We start from the raw sequence: 20,954 nt of genomic DNA, 5'->3' as shown, positions 1-20,954 counted from the left end.
CTTAGGACTTGCCCACCTCCATGATTGTGTGAGCCTATTCCTTATAATCAATCAATCAATCAATCACCCATTGGTTCTGTTTATCTGAAAACCCTAACATAGCATTTTTCCATGAAAGCAATGGATGAGATAATTTTTTTAACTTTCTGACTCTCTTTTTATTCTAATTTCTTTTTTCTTTAATTTTATTATTATTATACTTTAAGTTTTAGGGTACATGTGCACAACGTGCAGGTTTGTTACATATGTATACATGTGCCATGTTGGTGTGCTGCACCCATTAACTCATCATTTAGCATAAGGTATATCTCCTAATGCTATCCCTCTCCCCTCCCCCCACCCCACAACAGTCCCCAGTGTGTGTCCTTGTGATAGTTTGCTGAGAATGATGGTTTCCAGTTTCATCCATGTCCCTACAAAGGATATAAACTCATTCTTTTTTATGGCTGCATAGTATTCCATGGTGTATATGTGCCACATTTTCTTAATGCAGTCTATTGTTGTTGAACATTTGGGTTGGTTCCAAGTCTTTGCTATTGTGAATAGTGCCGCAATAAACATGTGTGTGCATGTGTCTTTATAGCAGCATGATTTATAATCCTTTGGGTATATACCCAGTAATGGGATGGCTAGGTCATGGATGAGCTAATTTTTATGCCTCTGGCATAATTCTGGCATAGCGGCATAAAAACTGGATGCTATGGACATAACATGAGAAAAACCTTGTGGTTGGAGGCTTTTTCTTATACTAGATTTTAAAAAATTATGACAATTACTTGTAATGTAAGGTGTTCTAGATGTTATCTGCAAAGAGAACCAGAGTAGCGATACTTAGGCAACCCCAAAGACCTTTGAGAAGTCACAGGTCAAGGGAGAACGTCATATGGGGATCAGGCAAATCCACTTATGGGTGCTCGGCCCCATACTGCTAAGTAATGGCCTTCACTCTAGTGCTGCCGGTCATGTAACAAAAAATAAAATAGGCATCCTTTAAACAAACAAGTTTAAAAATAATTGAGTCAGTTTCTTTGCTGAAGCCTGTGTTCCCCGTTTCCTATTGCAAAAGCCATTTATCGAGCATTCACAGCTTGTGAAAATTGCTTTATGAAATAGAAGACCACAAGACTGGGTTGCCTGAAATCCTTCTGACCACAACTGGGGGCAACAGGAACTCAGGAGGGCCTGACTTCCAGGACGATAGAGCCACCAACTGGCGAGCTGAATCCATCATGCCACTTAGAAAGTGCAAGTGTGTAGGAATCAAACAGGACTCAGAGGTAATCCACAGGCCACTTGCTGAGTCCTGCCACATCTGCACCCGATACCATCTGAAACGTAGATCCCGATCCTTTTAGAGGAAATGGGTGAAGGAGAAGTATGAAGTGCAGTGCAGTAGCAGAGTGGAGCTTGAGTCACCCATTCCCCAAACTCCCCCAGACACCAACACTGCCTCCATCTCCTTCCCTTCAAACTCTCTGCCATGAGACCACCAAAATTGAAATATTTTGGCAAATTTGTATGATAACCAATGATTCAGAATAAAAAAGGAAAATTCCATCTAATTAATATCCAGAAAAAAAGGGAGGTAAATGGTAAATATGGGTATTACTTCTTGTCGCACAGCTCAGTCGTGTGGGTTCTTGGAAAGGGAGGGCACCCTCTCTGTGTATGTGTGTATGCCCGAGAAAGAGACTTTCTGTAACTCAACCCTCCCGAAACACTGAACAGCTAGTGAAAAGATTTCTCCGCAGATGCAGAACAAGAGGGGACATCTGATGCCTGTTTTATTCAGTCACCAGTAATCTCTCTTGCATCACTCACTTTTGTTAGAATTGACTAATAGGCAACATGCCTTCACTTGAGCCCAACAGATATAAGCACCATCCTTACAGGCTGGCTTCCTGACTGAGAGCAGGGAGCAGCAGGCATGGGGCATGCTGGGCACCAGTTCCAAGCCCTGCTGTGGAAGAATTGGCTCTGCAGGCTCAGGAACCCGGTGAGTGCTTGCCTTGGTTTTCCTAAGGTTCCAGTGTGGTGTGGAGAGAGATCAGGGTCTATCCTTGCCTGCCTGTGCCTCTTGGCAGGTAAAAACACCCACGCTGCAGGGAATTTGGGGAGGTTGGATTACTTTAAATCAAAACCTGTCTCAAGAGCCAAAGTAGCTGAACACTTTAATGACCAGCAGGAAATCAAGGCTGAAGAATTTATCAGAAAAGGGCAAATTTAGAAAAATTGTAAAAACAAACAAACAAACAAACAAAAAAACAAGTGGAATTGAACTATAATTTGTGTTCTAAGCATTCATTGTAAAAACTGAACAGTGAATTCTCAGGTTTAAGGAACAAAGCATTGGCTGCATTTAATGCATAAACAGAATGCTACAGGTACTGACTCCAAAGCACAAGACTGCACAATGTGCCTCACCAGAGCAGAGTATGACACATCCACTCAGTGTTATTCTGTAGGGTCACATCTTTAGTGTTAATTCACATCTACTTAGAACCGTATTCAAATTATATTAGCAAGGTTTTCCTAAGCAGATTGGAATTGTTCAAATCAAACTTGTGTGAGTACTTAAGAAATATCCTGTAAGTGTTATGTTTTTATGAAATAGAAATCAATTACTTGTTATTATGATTAACTTTATTCCTGATGCCACTATATAAACATTAACACCTATAAATGTCATTTTTGGGAGAAGTAGATGTGCAGTAATTTACTTACATCATTTCTGATTTTAAGCTCTACAGTTAACCTATGGGATTTTTCTGCCGACAAATGCTTTGGTTTGAAGAGATTCAGTAACTGACATTGAATTACATTTTGCTGAATCCTCAGAGCCAGAATATTCTATCTCTCTGTCTTGAAATAAAATACATGTTAAAGGAGATGTTTTCTTTTTTATGTGATCTTTAGGATCAAAATAATTTCAGTTGAAAGTTTGTACAAAAGTTTTAAGTTCAGGAATAAAGGAGTGAGATAAATAAAGGAAGAGATAGATACTCTTCATCGATTGTTAGTTGTGCTCGTGTCTGTGTAGGTAGCTTTACATTTATAAACAGTGTATTTCATTGACATGTAAGTTTGTTTTAGGGAATTAGCCTATTTTCCCATGAAAGAGTGTTTGTTACAGGTGGAAGTTGGTTCCCAGGCACCAACTTTCTGCTTTACGCATATCAACTCTTTCTGCTTTATGCATATCAACCTCAAAACAGTTCAGTGACTGAAGTAGCCAGACTGCCTACTCCTCCTTGCTGGACACTTGAGTTTTAAAAAATTTTCACAATCACTTTTGCTGCTAACTACTGCTGTTTACACATCCTCATCAGAAGGTTTTATTTGTTTGGTAACTGTTTATTTAAATGGTAACTCCTGCATCCCACATTTCTTTTTTTTTTTTTTTTTTTTGAGACGGAGTCTTGCTCTGTCGCCCAGGCTGGAGTGCAGTGGCGCAATCTCGGCTCACTGCAAGCTCCGCCTCCCGGGTTCACGCCATTCTCCTGCCTCAGCCTCTCCAAGTAGCTGGGACTACAGGCGCCCGCCACCACGCCCGGCTAATTTTTTATATTTTTAGTAGAGACGGGGTTTCACCGTGGTCTCGATCTCCTGACCTGGTGATCCGCCCGCCTCGGCCTCCCAAAGTGCTAGGATTACAAGCGTGAGCCACCGCGCCCGGCCTGCATCCCACATTTCTTTGCCTTATTTTTCTTTAGTATTTATCATCTTGTAACATACCACAGATTTTCTCACTTGCCAATTGCCTCTGGATCTTACGTTAGTATGTTACATTCATGAGAGATGGATATTTTCCCCACTTGGTTCACCAGTGTATTCTCTAGCACCCAGAACAGTGCCTGGCACACAATGGATGTTCAGTAAATAGTTGTTGAATAACTAAAAGAAGGAAGGAATAAAGCATTTATGCATCTCTGTTATGTGCCAGATAGTGGGTGAACAAGAAAAGTGAGTTCCCGGCCACAAGGAGCTATAGTCTGTTCAGAGAAAAGCAACGAAAAATGCAACTAAATATTTAATGAAACCACCTCTTGGGATATATCCTACAGATGTCCCTGAACAAATGGGAAGTGATATTTGTACAAGGTTATTCATTATAGCAATGCCTAGAATAGCACCAGAGTAGAAACAACACAAATGGTTCCATGCATAGAATTTGGAGCTGCCTGACTGGGTTCACATCCCAGCTCTGCCACTTACTAGTTTACTTTTTCAGGCAATTTTTAAATTTGGTTTTCTTCTCTGTAAAATGAAATTGTTTGCAAGTATTAAATGAGTTTGTACATGTAATGTGCTTGCAACAGTACTTGGTATAGGAGTGGGAGCTGTTTTCTTATTTGGTAGAAATGGGTGGCCTCAGACATCTGTGGACATGAACTGTGGGCTGTGAGGAGAGGAGGCACAGGGTAACTCTCAGTTCATGGCTTGCACAATTGGGTTAGAACAGAACTCCAGGGGGACACAATGTGAATATGTTTACATATCTTAATGTTATTACAGTGGAAATATTGAGGGTAGGCCCCTCTGGGTGAATGTCTTTAAACTGACCTATTTTTCACAGCATTCTCTCATTCTCCAATGATAATCTGTAAATTCTTTGTTTTTGAACTATGGAAGTGAGGTGTTGGCATGAACTGTGGAATAACCAAACTGCCTGAGTGCATAAATGGCCTCAAATACATGTTTATTTAGTGAATAAAGCCAAGAACTATTTGTTAGATGAAGGAAGCTTGTCTGTTTTTACATTTACTGGGTTTTTTTTTTAGCTTTTTTTTTTTAAATTGATGCATAATAGATGTACATAGTGTCAGCATACATGTGATAATTTAATAATTTGTATCATTCATAAAAAGCAAATGGTTTTACATTTACTTTTTAAAAATCTTTATTATATTTAATGATTATAGTTTCTTCAAAAAACATCTTATTATAGATTCAAACAAAAATTTAAAAAAATAGAATAATGGATAAATAGTACCCATCATACTTATCTTAATACCTAACTTTATAGATTGTTAAAATTCTACTATTCTTGGAAAAAATATTAAATATTAAATATTAATATTAAGTATTAAAAAATATTTTAATACCATTTATTTTTCCTCTTGATTTTTATTTATTGTAAAAACAGTACTAAAACAAAAGATGAATATTTTAAAGTCATCTAAAATTTTATTATTCTAATTAACTTACTTTTGTGGTCTTTTCTTATCCTTAGGCATGCATAATGCAATATTTTTACATAATTAAAGTCATAGCTTTTTTCCCACTTAATATTGAAGCCTAACATTTTAAAAGCTACTGTAAGGTCTTCTTATTTAATGGTTTTATTGAATAACAGTTCATCAGCTGTATACACATAATTATTTGGGTTTCCTTATGTTGAGGATTAAGGTTCTTTCCAGCTCTTATTGTTATGAATAACATCATTATGCATGAAGGACACACCTTCTCCTGGATCATTTCTCTTGAATAAGTTTCCTGGAGAAGATTCGGGGTCAAGGTAAGGACACATTGCTTTTGGGCAGGTGGAGATCAGTTGATGCTGCCTCACGGGTGTCCCCATGGATAGTTCCAGTGCAAATATTCAGTGGCTTTGAGCCATGCTTTTCCACATGAATTTCTATTAATTTCTACATTTTATTCCAACTGTAAATCAATCTAATTAATTACTTATTCTATTTTTTATTTCTTTTAATTTTAATTTTTTTAAATTGACAGATAATAGTTGCACATATTCATAGGGTACATAGTGACGTTTCAATACAAATAACGTATGGTGATCAGATCAGGGTAATGAGTATATCTGTCATGTCAAATGTTTATTATTTCTTTGTGTTGGGGACATTCAATATTCTCCTTGTAGCAATTTGAAGCTATATGATATATTATTATTATTATTTCATACGGAGTTTTGCTCATGTCACCCAGGCTGGAGTGCAATGGCGTGATCTTGGCTCACTGCAACCTCCGCCTCCTGTGTTCAAGCGATTCTCCTGCCTCAGCATCCTGAATAGCTGGGATTACATGCGCGTGACACCATGCCCAGCAAATTTTTGTATTTTTAGTAGAGATGGGGTTTCACCATGTTGGCCAGGCTGGTCTAGAACTCCTGACCTCAGGTGATCCACCCGCCTTGGCCTCCCCAAGTGGTGGGATTACAGGCGTGAGCCACTGCACCAGGCCTATGTGATATATCATTGTTACTATATAGTCATCCTATAGTCATACAGAGCACTGGAACTCATTCCTCCTATCTAGCTGTGATTTTGTATCCTTTAAATCTATCCCTATTCTCTCCCTCCCCCTACCTTCACCAGCTACTTCTTATTTTAAAGAATTAATGACAACCACAACAACAAGAAGAAGAAAATCATGTAAGCCAAGTGTAAGCTCCTTGGATAGCTCTTAGTTCTGCAGTCTATTTGGGTTCTCCCATGTTTTAATATTGAACAGAGCAGCTGAGCCTGTAGCCTGTGTACTGTGGATGGCACACTTCCCCTAACCTATCCTTCAAATCATGGAGCAGTGACCATTCACAGGGTGGTTGTTGTCTCCAGGATCCTACATCTGTTGACACCTTGGATCTCTGTTCTGAATTTTGCCTCCTGTGACTGCTACTCAGTCCTTTCCCTCCCCGCCCAACTGGACAGGACTCTGATCTCTTACCCCATTAATGAAAGCCGATATCCTGTAAGTGATACCAGCTTTTTGGGTTTGGCTGGCCAATTTTACTGAAGACTTGGGCTAGTGGAGGAGGGTTGAAGCATAGTTTAATACAAGGACATCAATGTTTTAAAAAACTCATGGTTCTCTTCCAATCATGGGCTGGAAGAGGATAATGGAAACAACAAAACTACACTGGCCACAGTTTTACTAGGAACATCCTTCTGCCCATGGAAACCACACCCCAGAACCCAGCGACAGATATCCAGATGTCTACCATACATAAAGCACTGCATTCTTGATTTAAAAGGCCACAGTGATAAAATGCATATTTTCTTTCAGTCATGAATAAGAATTATGGTGTCATGCCAGGGCTCATCCTCTGACCTGGCATTAGAGAGACCTGAGTCAGCTCACCCAAACCCAGACTGAGTCCCTGCTGGGCTCTGCCTCTGCCTATCTACCTCCTAGAGATCTACCCTGGGACTAGGTAGGGAGCTTTCCAAGATCACTACCTTGGAAATCACTTTTTTTCCTTTAAGATGTAAAGAAACATTCTCAAGTTTCAACTGCTTCAAACCTCAGAGCTTTTGTGTGTGTATGTGTGTGTTTTTCTTTTCTAAAACAAAATAATCTCATTTCTTTGAGATTTTTGTCTATTACTGAAATCAGGTGCTTAAAACTGAACTTGGCGTTACAAAGAATAATTTTATTTTGCAAACACTAATCCTGCTAGCTACAATTTCTGTATTTTTCTGAAATTCAAAAAAATTTACAGATATCAAGCCTCAGAAGTAAAGTATCTCTCATTTCTTTTGAACATTGTTTTACAGGTTGGATTTTTACTGGCTTTGCATAGTTACATGTTATAGCTCATCAACTATTTGTTGTCAAATTTGCTATAAGGATTTACTAAGGGAATCAGCAGATGCCAGAAGTTAAAACGTGAGGTGCCTGATCTCTCTCATAGTCAGGTTGGAAAAAGTCTTGAACTAACTAGTCTTGAACTGCTCCTATGGCTAGAGGTCCTTGGGGTCAGGGCATCCTCACCGGCTGCGGGTCAGAAATGGGGCTGGGGTGCTGCTGAGCAGCCACCTGCGAGCCAGTGCACTTTCTGCTCCACTTCTCAGCAGCGGCCCACACCCAGGGGCGCTCCATACACAAACCTGCTCAGCTGCGGACTCCAGCACTGTGGGACAAGATAGGCAGTGAGAGGAGAGAGGGTCCTCAGGTGGTGTGGGAGCCCTTGAACTATTCTCGTTTCCAGCACTTACACGAAAGTGACACATTTCTTGCGATTAGGCCACACGGATGACTGACATGATGGCTTCTCCCTCTCTGGCTGCAGTCATACAGTAGTGCAGGTGCTCCGGATAACTCGAAGCTCCCACTGAGGGCTCGTTAATAAAATGTAGAGTAATTCAACTTCTGTTTGGCTAGATGAGAAGATAAAGTTGATGATCTTCCTACTTGTCATTAAATCGGGAGCCTGTGGGATTTGGGGCTTGGCCTAGGCTGCCCTGGCCTTCAGGACTCGCCTTGTGCTGGACCCTGGGAGGAAACTGCCTCAGTCACTGCGAGGCCACTGAGGGCCATTTGAGTGTGTCTCAGGTTTACTAAGAGCAGTGATCTAGGAAAAGCAGTTCAGAAACTGAATTAATAAAAGCAAACCGCCCTTTGTATTTTTTTTTTAGCATGGGCTGGCCTCTAAGCTGTTTGGGGTTGGTTGGTTTTTCCTAATTCACAATCATTGTATCAGCAGTGCCTTTTCTTTAATTTCAATTGATCTTAATTTGCTTCTAAACCTTTAATTTTAGCTTTATTTTCCTCCTACATCTTCTCTCAAAGCACTAGTGATTAAATAAACAACCAAATATGTATAAAAAAACAACTTTGAAGGGCAGTGAGGGAACTCCTTGCAGTGAAAGCATCTCAGTGTCTCATTAAGAGTCTGGCTGTGCGGTGAGCATCTCTTTTGTCCTGCATCATTGCCTGAGTTTAGGAATGTGAGAATAGTGGCCGGGTGTGGTGGCTCACACCTGTAATCCCAGCACTTTGGGAGGCCAAGGAGGGCGGATCACCTGAGGTCAGGAGTTTGAGACCAGCTTGGCCAACATGGTGAAACCCCATCTCTACTAAAAATACAAAAATTAGCCGGGTGTGGTGGCGTGTGCCTGTAATCCCAGCTACCAAGGAGGCTGAGGCAGGAGAATCACTTGAATCTGGGAGGCAGAGGCTGCAGTGAGCTGAGATCACACCATTGCACTCCAGCCTGCGTGAAGAGCGAGACTCCATCTCAAAAAAATAAAAAAACATAAAAATAAATAAAATAAAATAAAATAAAATGAAAAAAAAAAAAAAGAATGTGAGATTATCCAGTCTTCTAAAGGTATGGAAAACTGACTGGATTTCAAAGACAAGCCATCCAGTTTCTCATTTACCAATTTGACTGTCAGGCTGAAAAGAGAAAATAATTCTCTCTATGTTGCTCTTTTGCTGAAATTGTTACCAGCATATTGCAGAGAAAATCACAAGATCATCAAAAAGCTCATCTGGGAGATTTTATTTAGGATGGTGGATTTACGTGGCTTCTGTGCAAAATGAAAACCAATAATAATAATAATAATAATAGTAATAATAAAAACAAAGACTTACCTTCCCAAGAGGCTTTTCCTTCTTACTTGTGAATGCAGGTCTCCTTGGGAAGCCTGGAGTTCCCTGGTAGAGTTACTTACTTTGGCCCAGATAGGCCTGGGTTTTTCAATTACAGGAAAGGTTTTAAAAACAACGAACAACAACAAAACCGTCACAGTAACAATAATGTGAGAGACCAGAGGCAAAGGCAGCCTCAAACCTTATTTTTATGAGATTGTATAGGAGACTGAGGCTATTTATTGGGGAACTGGTCCTCGTGAAAAGCACATTTCTTTTTTCGATTTGGAACTCTGGGGGCTCCTTTCAAGGAAACCTTGCCCGAGGTCAGCTCTTTGTGAGTGTCCTCTCCTCTCTCTGCTTCATTCCTGTCGGGGATGTTTTCCTCCCCCGCTGCCTGCTGTCGGCTAAGCCAGAGGGTTCCCCTGAGGGATAGTACCTCTGCCTGGTCCTACCCGATTCTGGGGCTGTCCCGGCAAGACAGCACCTGTCGTCCTCCAGGTTTGAAGTTGGAGCTCCTGGGAGAATTGCACCTGTGTGTTCTTGTGCCCACCTACTTGGAAAATAACCATTCCTTCGGGATGAGAGGAAAGCAGCAAGAAGGCACGGTGCTCTGTCCTGGATCAACGGAATGATGTCTGAGTGTTAGCTCACAGGGCCTGCTACAAAAAATCCCAAATGGAAGCTAAAACAGTGCGGTGCTGTGATCCTGTCAGGTCCTGAGAGCACACTCTCTCCTTCACTTTGTCACATCATCGGAGCCAGATGGTGTCAGAGTATGCTCTTTCTCCCTGCCAACAATCATCATGCACTTGAGACCAGGATATCAGTCCTATTTCCCACACCCCTGCATGACAGAACTTCTTACTCCCATTTCACACCTACAGAGAGCCAGGAAGGGTGGTTAACTTGGACAGGCCCATTTGAGGGAAGCAGCAGAGCTAGGCTGAGACTCGATTTTATCTGATGCCTGAGCCCATGGCACTCCTGGACAGGTTCCTCGAGTAAACAACACCAATACAGCACTCTGAATTTATCTGATGAAGACTGGAGTGGGTGAACTAGGAACAAATGCCACCAAACTACGAGAATTAAGAAGCACTCTTGCACATGCTAGGGACTGTCAGGAACTACTGGAGGCATTACCACAGGACAGCCTTGGTGCTGTCTCCAGCAGAGCCTTGAACTCTGTGTCCACAACACACACTGGCATGGGTGGTGTGAGTCCCAAATTCCAGGTGGGGTTAGGCGCTGTCCTGACCACTTCTCTTGTGGGGTTTCCTTGTTTCTAGTGGTAACTCAATTATCCTAACATACTACTCTTTTGATACATCACATCATATTGATGCTGGACATCTTTTGTTTTTTTTGAGATGGAGTTTTTCTCTTGTCACCCAGGCTGGAGTGCAATGGCACGATCTCAGCTCACTGCAGCCTCTGCCTCCTGGGTTCAAGCAACTCTCCTGCCTCAGCCTCCTGAGTAGCTGGGGATTACAGGTGCCACCCACCACACCTGGCTAATTTTGTTTTTCGTATTTTTAGTAGAGACGGGGTTTCACCATGTTGGCCAGGCTGGTCTCGAACTCCTGACCTCAGGTGATCCATCTGCCTCAGCCTCCCAAAGTGTTGGGATTACAGGTGTGAGCCACCATGCCCGGCTGATGCTGGACATCTCTTAATAAATTCTAAGCCAGGTGTGGTGGCACATGCTTGTAGTCCCAGTTACTAGGGAGGCTGAGGCAGGAGGATCGCTTCAGCCCAGGAGTTCTAGGTTGTGGTGAGTCACAATCCCCCTACAGCTCTCCAGCCTGGGTGACACAGTGAGAGCTCATCTCAAACAAAACAAAAGGAAATGAAACAAACAAACAAAACCTACCAACAACAAAACAAAACCAACAAACAAAAAATCCCAGATTCTAAGTAGTAATATGGCTAAGCCCAAAGGGAACTCAAATTACTCTTTTTGGGTTCGTGCCATCTGTTGGCTGGCGTCTGCTCAGAAGGGACCCACAGTTCATGTAAAGCCAGTCGATGCGTCCGGTGTTGTGTTGTCCTTGACTCAGTGTGGTCTGTGCTTGCAAACACGTATTAAGGCTTATTTGGTTTTCTATTTTAAGTTAGTGTAAGAATGAACTTTTTCCTCTATTTTTTCTTTGTATAACTTGTCCATCAAATTCTTTCCAATTGTGTCATTAGAGGCCTGGTGATTACGTGCATGACAAGTATTTCTTTGGTTAGTTATCCTCTTTTTTTCTTATTTTTATTGTTCAGACTTGACAATTTGTATATCTTAAAATATCTTTTCATTTTCTTTGAAATATGTCTTTTGTAATTTCAAAACTGCTGAAATTATACTTCATTCATCCTTAGCTTTGATCAATTTTCTGCTCTCTTCTTGTTTTACTAAAATTAAATTTACTCTTTTTTACACTGTCATTTACTTCTGAGTTGTATAATGTTTTATCTTTTTTTTTTTAAGTCTTAATTCAAGTAGCCTAATGCCGTTGTTAAATCACTCTATTTTACCTCCTTGTACTTTAAGGTCATTTTGTCATATCTTTTGAAATGCAGTAGGGCCTCTTTTTGGACTTCCCATGCCACTGCATAGATTTACATTTCTGTTTTGCACCAATTTTATTTTTTTTTTAAAGCACTGAAACATCATACTATGTTCTAATATTTTGTAGGATTAGAATTTTTCTTCTTAGGAAATTTTTGTTTTTAAAAACACATTTACTTAACAATTATATTTTAGAGCCATTTTGACTTAAGAAATTATTCCATTTGGTATTTTGATTATGTTTCCATTCCAATATAAATGCGAACTTGAGTTGAGAGTGTCCTCTCACCCTCCCTCTTTTCTCACTCCCTGGAGTCATCTTGGCTAACTCCAGGGTCCCTGTGGATGGAGCACTCGATGTCCTGTATACTCACCTCCCTCCCTGTATAGCTACCTCTATGGAGGCTGTAGCTTTCCATAGAGTACCTGCACTCAGCCATGGCAGAAAAAACACTACGTCCTAAGTCACTAGTGCAAACATCCTAACTCGACCATAGTAATTGCAGATTCAAAAAATGTCCATAAGTATGTATATTTAACTCCATCAAAAATAGTTGTGTTTTGCTGAAAATGCTCTATCAATACCCTAACGATTGGTGCTTACTTTCTATTTTTTTTGCAGTTGAAACAATATTAAAATAACTCTTTTATACATACTTTAGATACTTTCCCAACTGTTTCCTCATTAAAAATCTGTCAAATGAGAATCTTTGGGTTGAAGAGTATGCACATCTCACAATTTAAAAACATCTTGCTTAGTTGACTTCCTGAAGGGTTGTACCAATGTGCATCTCCTTTCAGTGTTCATACTTAATTTTGATTATTTGTGTGTCTCCTTTGAGTACCTGAGTGGAGAAATTATTCCTCATTCATCTTTATAATGCCAAAGCCTCTAGCTCAATGTTTGAGAAAGTGCTAAATAAATGTTCATTGAATGAACATTGAAAGAAAAGCAATTATTTTTCAATAGAAAGCCAAAAAACAACCCTACTCCTCACCAAAACAGAGAGAAGGAAGAAAAAAATTGGTTTATTTCTTTCTGTCAGTATCCAACTAACTAAAAGATTTGCAAAATTTCACTTGGGGAAGGAATTTTGGACTTTGATGGAGAGATGTTTGGAAGCCTCGACTCCTAACTGTAAAGGATCTAGGCAGATCAATTGTAACTATAGTTGCTATTTGGCACTTGGATTATTTCTTAGCTTTGACTTGTGCTTTGTTGGAACTCCTTGTGTGAACATTGGGCTGTGTTTTCCTGCAGTGCTTAACAACAAGAACTTCAAAATACATCTGGGAAAGTCCCCTCTTTTGAGAGGTTGGCATCTAGAGGCCCCAGGTGCCCCAAAGAGACACAATAGAATTTCATGCTTCTTTCAAAGCCCTTTGTTTCCAAAGACAAGGGCAACAGACTAATTATGTGCTTTACTTTAGCTTCCTGGATATTCTAAACTTATGGTGTTTTCCTCTTCTCTCAGCCAATGAGATCTTCTGGCTAGCTCCTCCCTTTGAAAGGCTCTTTCTTTCTTATTCATTTACAATTTTAGTTTTTGTACCTAAGCATTTTATTCATTGTGGTTTTTAGTTGCAACCAAATCCACATACTGCATGAGCCACTTGGAGGATTGAAAAATGTATTTAGACTCAATCTGGAGATTGTTTGTTCAAGACAGATGGAAAATTACATATTTAATCTGTAGGCCTGAGCTTCTGTCCAGGTACCACCACAAATTATTTCCAAGATATTGCATGAAATAATAATCTTTATGACATAAAAGGTGTAAAACTGGCACAGTATTACCTATCTCACTGGTTGTTGTGAAGATTAAATAATGAATGAGCAAGTGCTTGCAAATGCTTCATGGTTATGCAAACGAACTACGTAAGGATAGGGCTTGGTCTTCATATCTGAATTCCCAGGAAAGCCTCATTCAGGGACTGTGTACCGCTCTGCTTCATTTAGTTTCACAAGGACATTCATTCTATCCTCTTAGACAGAAACTAGGTCATGTTGGTTCACTGCTATTTCCCCAGTCCCTGTAACAGTGCCTGACGTGGTACACAATTCCGAATGAACGAATGAGTGAAAACACTTACTTTTATTGCTTTAGTACAACACCACAGTTTATTGATCTATTCTCCCATTGATGGGGTTTGCGTGACTTCCAATTTTTTTTCTTTCACAAGTAATGCTGTGTACACACTTTTGAACATTGAGCATACCTCTTGGTTCATGTGTATAATCTCTTCTTAACAACTGTGTATTTGGTTAAATTATATGGTTTTTTTAAGGTTGAAACCAGTCTAATCTAACAGAATTAATATGGTTCAATTTACCACATAGTTATTCAATTATTGGGCCATAGAATTTGCAAATATTGCAAAAGCTTACTAATATTGTAAAATTGCTGTCCAAAGTTCCTGTTTATGCATACGGTCACTGACAAGGAGCACTCTCAGGCTTTTTACATTTTCCCGAATTGGTGGGTGTAAAATGATGATCTCATTGGGGTTTAATTTGCATCTGCTTGAGTACTACTGAAACTGGGCATTATATAAGGTGTTCATAGTTTGCTCTTGTCTGCTCATTTCTTTTGACTGTGTTCGATTCTATCATTTCCTACTCATTGATTTGTAGGCTTTTGTAGGTATTACAGATAACTGCATTGCCAGTTATACATGTTGAAATAGATGCTTCAAGTCTATGGCTGGTCTTTCCACTCTTCAAATGACTTTTCTGAAGAACAGAGATTTTAAGTTGGTAAATAGCTTAAGTTTCCTTTGTTTATGATTTTTGTGTCTTATTTAAGCATTAAAAAAAAGAAAAAGGAAAACTGTCTGTTTTCTTCTGAACATTTTAAAAAAATTTCTTTTACTTTTGGCCAGGCGTGATGGCTTACACCTGTAATCCCAGCACTTTGGAAGGCTGAGGTGGGCAGATCACTTCAGGTACGGAGTTCAAGTCCAGCCTGGCCAACATGGTGAAACCCCATCTCTACTAAAAATACAAAAATTAGCCAGGCATGGTGGCTCATGCCTGTAATCCCAGATACTTGAGAGGCTGAGGCAGAAGAATTGCTGGAACCTGGGAGGCGGAGGTTGCAGTGAGCTGAGATTGCACCACTGCACTGCAGCCTGGATGACAGAGCAAGACTATCTCAAAAAAATAAGACAGTTTCTTTTACTTTTTATTGAGACAGGATCTCACTTTTTCATCCAGGCTGGGGTGCAGTGGTGAGAACACAGCTCACTGTAGCCTCAACCCCTTGGGCTCAAGCAATCCTCCTGCCTCAGCCCCCCAAGAAACTGGGACTATAAGGGCACACCATCATGCCTGGCTAATTTTTGTAATTTTTGTAGAGATGGGGTTTCTCCATGTTGCCTAGGCTGAAAGTTGTTGTTGTTGTTTTTCTCATATTTAGAGTTTTTTATATGATGATGACAAAGACCTAATCTATCCCTGCCTCCTCTATCTCCACTCTCAGAATAACCAGTTTTATAGCACAATTTGTTGCAGAAGAAATTATTGTCCCTTTGATTTGTCAACCACCTTTCTTATATATCAAGTTTCCAAATACACACAGCTCTGTTGCTAGGCTGTTCCACAGGTCGCTTTGCTTATTATGGAGCTAATAGCTTGGTGTTTTAATTACTATTACAGAAAGCTTTGTTATGTGAAAGGACAAGTTATTTCAACCTGTTAATGAAAATTGTCTCAGGCATTTTTGACCATTGTTCTCCCAAATACATTCTAGAATCAGCTCATTAAGTATGACAACAACAGCAAAATCAAAACAAATAAAACAAAACAAACAAAAACCCTTTGGAATTCCATTAGAATTGCATTGAGCCTATAGATCAATCTGGGCAGGATTAGCATCTTTATGGTACTGAGTTTTTTAATGCAGTAATGATATTAATTTGTTCATATATTTAGCTTATCTTTGCTGTCTTTCAATAAAGTTTTATAATTTTCTTTATGAAATAATTGCACAAACTTTAGTTAAAAATTTCCCCCAGATGCTTTATCTTTTGTTGATAATACAAATTTTATGCTATTTAAAAACACTTTTTTTGATTAATACTTGCTGTTGTAGAAAGTTATTGAGGTAGGTATTGGATTCTCCTCCTATGAAGGTAAATTCAGAATTTTCTTCCTGTAATAAAACATTGCAATATAATGCAATTGTTGTGCTATATATTTTGAGGCTAAATTATTAAGTATGCACATTCATAGTATTATTATACTTTTTGGTATCAATCTTTTTGTTATGTATTAATCCTCTCATTGATTGATATCCTTACATATTGATAAGAATAGCAATCTTCCTTGTCTTAAAGTCTTGTTTGTTTGATATTAACATAACTAATTTGTTTAATATTTATCTACCATATCTTTTTCATCTCCTTACTTTTAACCATTCTATGTCCTTATATTTTAATTATAGCCATTCTAAATGGCATATAGCATTTTCTTTTCGAGATCAAGCTTGATAATTCTTGTTTTTCAAATAGTGAGTTTAATCTAAGCATTATTTGAAATTAAAGCATATTGTTTGAAAGTTTCTTTAGTGTAGGTCTGTTGTTGGATAACTTGGTTTCTGATTATGTGAAAAATTTCTTTTAGCCTCATTCCTGAGAGATTGTTTTTCTGGGTATACAATTCTAGACTGACATAATTTCTCTCAGCAATTTAAAGATATTTAACTATCTCTGGGCTCTTATTTTTGATGAGTCTTCAGTAATTCTAATTATTTGTTTGAGGTAATGTGTCCTTATTCTTGAATTGATATTGAGATATTCTCTTTTACTTAGTTGTGCTGAAGTTTCACTATACCATGTCTTAGTGTAGATTTATCTTTCCTAGTAAATGTGGTATTTTCTTTATCTATGGATTTGGATTTGTGTCTTTCATATGTTCTAAAAAAAATTCTTAGCCATTAGTTACTTAAATATAGCCACTCCTACTTTCTCTCCACTCCCCTAGAGGGGCACTCTCTCCCTTAAATTGAATCTTATATGTAAAGATTCAGCTTATGAATTGTTTTTTCTAATTTATTTTTTGGTCACTTTCCTCTCCTCAGCTCTTTGTTGATTTCTTTTACTTCCAGAAAGACCAGCAATGCAAGAAAAATGACATTCTTTTAGCAGGAATGCCCTGTTGTTTCCAGTCAGCATACTACTGAAAGCAGAAGTGATATTCCTTCATTTAAAATTTTCTTCCATTTTCTTTTTTTTTTTTTTTTTTTTTTTTTGAGAAGAAGTTTCGCTCTGTGGCCCAGGCTGGAGTGCAGTAGCGCGATCTCGGCTCACTGCAAGCTCCGCCTCCCGGGTTCACGCCATTCTCCTGCCTCAGCCTCCCGAGTAGCTGGGACTACAGGCGCCCGCCAACACGCCCGGCTAATTTTTTGTATTTTTAGTAGAGACGGGGTTTCACCGTGTTAGCCAGGATGGTCTCGATCTCCTGACCTCGTGATCCGCCCGCCTCGGCCTCCCAAAGTGCTGGGATTACAGGCGTGAGCCACCGCTCCCGGCCTTAATTTTCTTCCATTTTCATTTGGTCTGGAATTCATTGTCAAGCCTTTTCACCCCTGAGGGTGTTTGGTAAATATATTATCTGTGTTATTTCATTATTGAGAATATGTATATATATGTGTGTATATGCATATATGTGTGCGTGTATATATGTATATATGTATACATATATATATATATATATATATATCAGTCCCTGTCTCTCTGTATATATCACAAATATACATACATATATATTTGTAAAATTGTTGTTTAAAGGTCATTTGGCTGGGTGTCATTTTTTTAATCCTACTTTTTTTCTCTTAGAACTTTGTAAATATTGACGCATTGGCATCTAACATGAAATGTTTTGAGGATGTGTTTAAGGCCAGACTGATTTTCTTCTCCTTTTGTTAGGGAGTTGCCTTTTTTTTTATGTCTGTCCAGACACCTGTAGTAGTCGTAGTTTATTTTTGAAGTTCAATAGCTTGAAGTTTAATGGCCATAGTTTAACTATGGCTTATTTTATTTTTCTGAAATACAGTATACTCTGTCTGCAGATGAAATCTTCTCCATTTCAGGGAAATTCTCCTATTTTATATCTTTGAGGAATATCCTCAAAAAATATTTTGTTCCATTTGTTGGATTCTTTACTTTGGAGGTGCCAATTTTCCTTATGTTACATAGTCTTTGTTTTTCAAATATATTAGCTTTTGTGTCTTAATATTTTTGCCTTTAAAATGTTTTTAAAAATCATTATTGTTATTGTAAGCTGTTTCTTATTCCAAAAATTGAAATTTAGCTAGTATGTATTTTCTTCTTATGGTTTGTAAATCATTTAAAATTCCACAGTGATGTTTTGTTTGTTTTTTTTTTCTTAGATCCACAATCTCTTTTTTTACTTATTTGTTTATATCTTTTTTCTAGGCCCTTATTTTCTGAATATTTGTCCTTATTAAAGTATTCTTCTTAATGAGGCACTTGTAAAGAAATTCTTCATTTTATTTGAGTTGTTTCTTTTCCAGGCATGCTTTATAACTTCCTTTTGTTTTCTTTTACTTTTTTTCTTGGTTTATTTCCTTCCTAATGTTTAGATAGCAGCTGTGCTCTTTGTTTTATTGCCACCCATACTTGGGGAGTTCAGCCCAGGTATTGTATTTGTTCTTGACTCTCTTTTCAATAAATCTGGGACTAGTTTTATTTCTCCTGCAATATCTAGTGTGATCCCTAAGCATATCCTGTATGCTCTAATCATCTATAGAAGGAGAAGATTGGAAATGGTCAGGATGGCCGTGGAGAAGAGTGAGAGAAATAATCTGAGATGCAATACAACCTTTATTAGACCAGTTGGGCTCTGTGCTCTCCTATGAAAAATTGTTAAACGTTTTATGTCATGTTCAGTTCATTTTGTGGAAATTGCTCTCCAGCTTTGGATTCTTCTCACATATTTGTATGTAGTCCTGGAGGTTTCCTCAAGAGTCAGCCTCGGCCGGGCACGGTGGCTCACGTTTGTAATCCCAGCACTTTGGGAGGCCGAGGCAGGCGGATCACGAGGTCAGGAGATCCAGACCACGGTGAAACCCCGTCTCTACTAAAAATACAAAAAAATTAGCCGGGCGTGGTGGCGGGTGCCTGTAGTCCCAGCTACTTGGAGAGGCTGAGGTAGGAGAATGGCGGGAACCCGGGAGGCGGAGCTTGCAGTGAGCCGAGATCGCGCCACTGCACTCCAGCCTGGGCGCCAGAGCAAGACTCCGTCTCAAAAAAAAAAAAAAAGAGTCAGCCACATTTTTCACTTTCCTTGTTTATTTGATCATTCTCAGTAGCAGTTTTTCCAACTCTTCTGTCAGAAGCAGAGATAAGGAGACTCCTTTGGGGTGCTCATCTCCATGGATGTGGGTATTGGGGACAGTCACCAGGATTGTGAGGGGACATTGTTATGGCTTTAGAGATTGTCAGCTGAGTCGGGGTTGAAGCATGGTAGGCCTATTTGATCTGCTCTAGAAACTTTTTTTTTTTTTAATGTTTTGGTAGTTTTTTTTTGTATTAGCAAATACAAGTTTATTCCTGCCTCCTCTAATTTATTTTGTTTTCTCTCCCCCTACCCTGCCCAATTTGTCTGGAAGAAGAAAAAGTCTGTGAGGAAGTTTCAATGTATTGTTTTACCCAGGAGTCCTTTTTGTGTACATGTTCATCTGTATGTATTGCTAATGTCTTCCCAAATGTCATTGTGGCTCAGCTGTGCTGATGGAACCATGGAAAGGTTTATATTCATGCTCAGGCCACAAGGTGAGAGGAATGGTAGTGGAACAGGGATCTGGGCATCCACGAAATTCATGGTGAGAAGTGCCTTGTGGTTGGGAAGCTCCGGGGTACAGGACTGAGCACTTCCACCCTCTGTTGGCCAGAGCTTCCCTCCTGGAAGAGTAGGAGGGCTTTGTGGTGGTTTGGTAGTGGGGGCATTGTTTTGTTAACTGCTAATAGGTTTACCAGACGGTTATTTTTCTTGAGAGGAGAGCCTGTGGCAGCATCTGTGCCAGTGCATTTGGACAGCAGAAGTGCCAGTTTCTGCTTCTGGTTGGGTCACTTTCTGGTGTTAAGAAGTCAGCACTGGAGGGTCTGAGATGTGGGAGATACGGTGAAGTCCTAGCATTAATCAGACAGCATTCCTATTTAACAAGGATAAGATTCAAAATGTTAAGCAAGATTCAAGGATAATAATGACATATAAGAAGAAAAACGTGACATAAAAATGTGATAAGAAAGGGAAGGCTGCCTTTGCACCCCTGCAGAGAAATACTCTTATGAAAGTGTGATTCACTCATGAGCAATGGAAAATGACACAACAGAACTGGTGTCTGGCCACTTTTCTCTTGAATGGAGCAACTTCAAACTCAGAACAATGAAAGATATTTTTTCACTTGTGCTTTTCAGAAGGATCAGTGACCAGCTTGTAAATAAAACACTCTGAGATATTGCTTTTTAGGTTTAATTGGAATTCTTTTATTATTTCAAGATCCTTAGAGAAACTTCTCAACGATAAGATTCAGGGTTTTATTTTCTTCCAATAACATTTTCATTTGAAACTAGAAATTGGATGTGGATTTTTAAGACTGGACTGAAAAAAATTTGTGATTTTAGAGTTACTACTATTTTAATGTGGCTTTGGCAGGGTCCTTTAAATGATGTTGTCTTCGTGTGAAGGGAACAATATCCAGATTCTATAAATAAAAGGATTGATAAATTAATGGCATGAAAGATTTAGACAATAAAAAGGCAAATACAAAGTTGGAGAAAATATTTGTAATACCATAAGCCATGAAAAGGCTGAATTCTTTAATTAAAAAATTAAATACAAAATGATGCTTTATAGGTCGGTAAAAATAAAGAACAACTTAATAGAAAAATAGGCAACTGGAAGAATAGAGAATTAATAGGCAAGGAATTATTATATGCTTAACTTGTGAAAAATGCTTGATCTTAATAATTAAAGTTATCATTATGTTTTTGCATATCAGCTTGACAAAAAATTAAGTTTGTTAATCCTAGGTGC

At 39.0% G+C, this 20,954-nt stretch overlaps 1 protein-coding gene across 1 annotated transcript in view; it reads left to right on the top strand.

The window, feature by feature from the left end:
- Positions 1-1,927: 1,927 nt before the first annotated feature.
- The window catches only part of ABCA13 (ATP binding cassette subfamily A member 13), a 514,266-nt gene continuing 495,239 nt past the window's right edge, over positions 1,928-20,954 (top strand). Inside the window, exon 1 of the mRNA XM_055294536.1 lies at positions 1,928-1,996. Within this exon, the coding sequence (XP_055150511.1) occupies positions 1,928-1,996 (69 nt within the window). The remainder of the gene's footprint in view (positions 1,997-20,954) is intronic.

The sequence above is a fragment of the Symphalangus syndactylus genome, chromosome 9 (genome assembly GCF_028878055.3).
Source record: "Symphalangus syndactylus isolate Jambi chromosome 9, NHGRI_mSymSyn1-v2.1_pri, whole genome shotgun sequence".
NCBI classification, from domain to species: Eukaryota; Metazoa; Chordata; class Mammalia; order Primates; family Hylobatidae; genus Symphalangus; species Symphalangus syndactylus.
The sequence above is the reverse complement of the archived record's forward strand: the minus strand, read 5'-3'. Positions and strand labels throughout refer to the sequence as shown.